Source organism: Myotis brandtii, unplaced genomic scaffold (genome assembly GCF_000412655.1).
Source record: "Myotis brandtii unplaced genomic scaffold, ASM41265v1 C42514800, whole genome shotgun sequence".
Lineage (NCBI taxonomy): Eukaryota > Metazoa > Chordata > Mammalia > Chiroptera > Vespertilionidae > Myotis > Myotis brandtii.
Window position 1 is genome coordinate 1 of NW_005325133.1, and position 1,602 is coordinate 1,602.

Here is a 1,602-nt window from a genome sequence, read left to right on the forward strand (position 1 = left end):
GCAATGTGCACAGCCAGGTCTCTCAGCAGATTCAGGTTGTTCTGAAATGGATGCCAGAACTGAGTAGACAGGTAGGAAGGATAACAAGACAGCACCGCCTTCCCTCCACTTCATTCTCCCCACTCTCCCCTCTGACAAACGCTCCCTCTAACACATCTGGTTGGGCGGAGGGCCAAGTCCCAGGACCTATTCCAGGCAGAGCCCACACGCTCTCTACCCGCCAGGGAATAACCACCTTCTGCAGGAGCTTGGTGGAGTTCTGCAGCTTTTTCACGGCATCCACGTGATCCTCTGCTCCACACCTGCAAGTGAAAGGCCCGTGGAGAGCTGCCCAGCTTCCCCACTGCTTTTGGTGTTGGGCGTTCGTCCACTGCACTTTGTCATCTATGATCACATCTTACCGCCCAGAGACAGATTATTCTGTCTGCCTTACAGGTAGGAAAGCTAAGCCCGGGTGTCCAGGTCCTGAGAAACAGGAGACAACAGAAGGGGGCATACTTAAGCAGAGTGGTCAATGCTTTTTCAGTTCCATAACTTCTCTCCATCCACTTCAGCACGCGGTTCCCAGCCAGAAATATCAGGTTGGTTTTGTTCTTTTTCCCCTTCTCAGTGCCCAGAATTTTAATGACCTACATGAGGCAAGGAGGCGACACACACACACACACACAGAAAACACAGTGGGTGCTGGACACAAGGGTCGGAGACACCTAGACCTCCCCCTCAGTTGGGAAGCAACAAAAGAGTGATTTTGCTCAGGACTCCCCAATTGTCCCCCTCTACCCCTCCCAACCCTGTTGTGATCCCACACTCCTGACACCCTCTTTCCTAACCATTCAGAAGCCCCTCCTCGCCTACCTGAAGGTCACTAAGATTGCTCACATGGGTCCCACAGCACATGTTGGAATCAACATTCTTGATGGTAACAACTCGAATGGGCCCAGCGTGGTCATCTGGCAAACCCCGGCCCCTCACCTAGAACACAGAGGAGGGAGAAGGGCTGTCTGAATTTTGATGAGGAGCCCCCAGAGGGCCATTCTACAGAAGCCACCCCACGGGCTCTCCCCTCACCTGCTCCACCTCAGGATCATCTAGGCTCAGTTCTCGCACATTCACAGGCAGCCGGTCTCTGATTTTTTCATTGACGCTCTGCTCAATGGCAGCTACTTGCTCTACAGTCACAGAGGGGCTATCCAGCTCAATCACACTCCGGAGTCGCCCTAACTCCCTGTCAGAAGAAGTAGAGGAGCCACAGGATGCTGATAATGACAACAGTAACAACGTAAGAAAGTTCACAGTTTACAAAGAATGTCCACATAAATTATCTTATTTAATCCTCACAAAAATCCTGCAAAGTAGGGATTGTCATTTCCATCTTACAGCTGAGGGGTAGTAACGAATGTGATCAAGATCACATAGATCCACACTGCATAGGTCTTTAGTCTCAAAATTATATGTTCTTTCCTACGCAAAGGCAGATATCTCTCCGCTCATCCTAATTTTTTTCCCCCAAGAAACACAAGGTCATCCACCCCCGACCCTCAAGGGGACCAGGAGAACACAGCAGATTTTGAACACTGCTCTTTCTTTTAGCCTCCTACCCCC

At 50.7% G+C, this 1,602-nt stretch overlaps 1 protein-coding gene across 1 annotated transcript; it reads right to left on the reverse strand.

Moving 5' to 3' along the window:
- Positions 1–5: 5 nt before the first annotated feature.
- Positions 6–1,296, reverse strand: LOC102254512 (alanyl-tRNA editing protein Aarsd1-like; the record flags this gene model as incomplete). The annotated part of the gene is made up of 5 exons (XM_005853001.2): positions 6–41; positions 236–302; positions 499–629; positions 856–972; positions 1,069–1,296. Coding segments are annotated over 5 exons (579 nt in total), but the record flags the coding sequence as incomplete, so codon positions are not given.
- Positions 1,297–1,602: the final 306 nt, after the last annotated feature.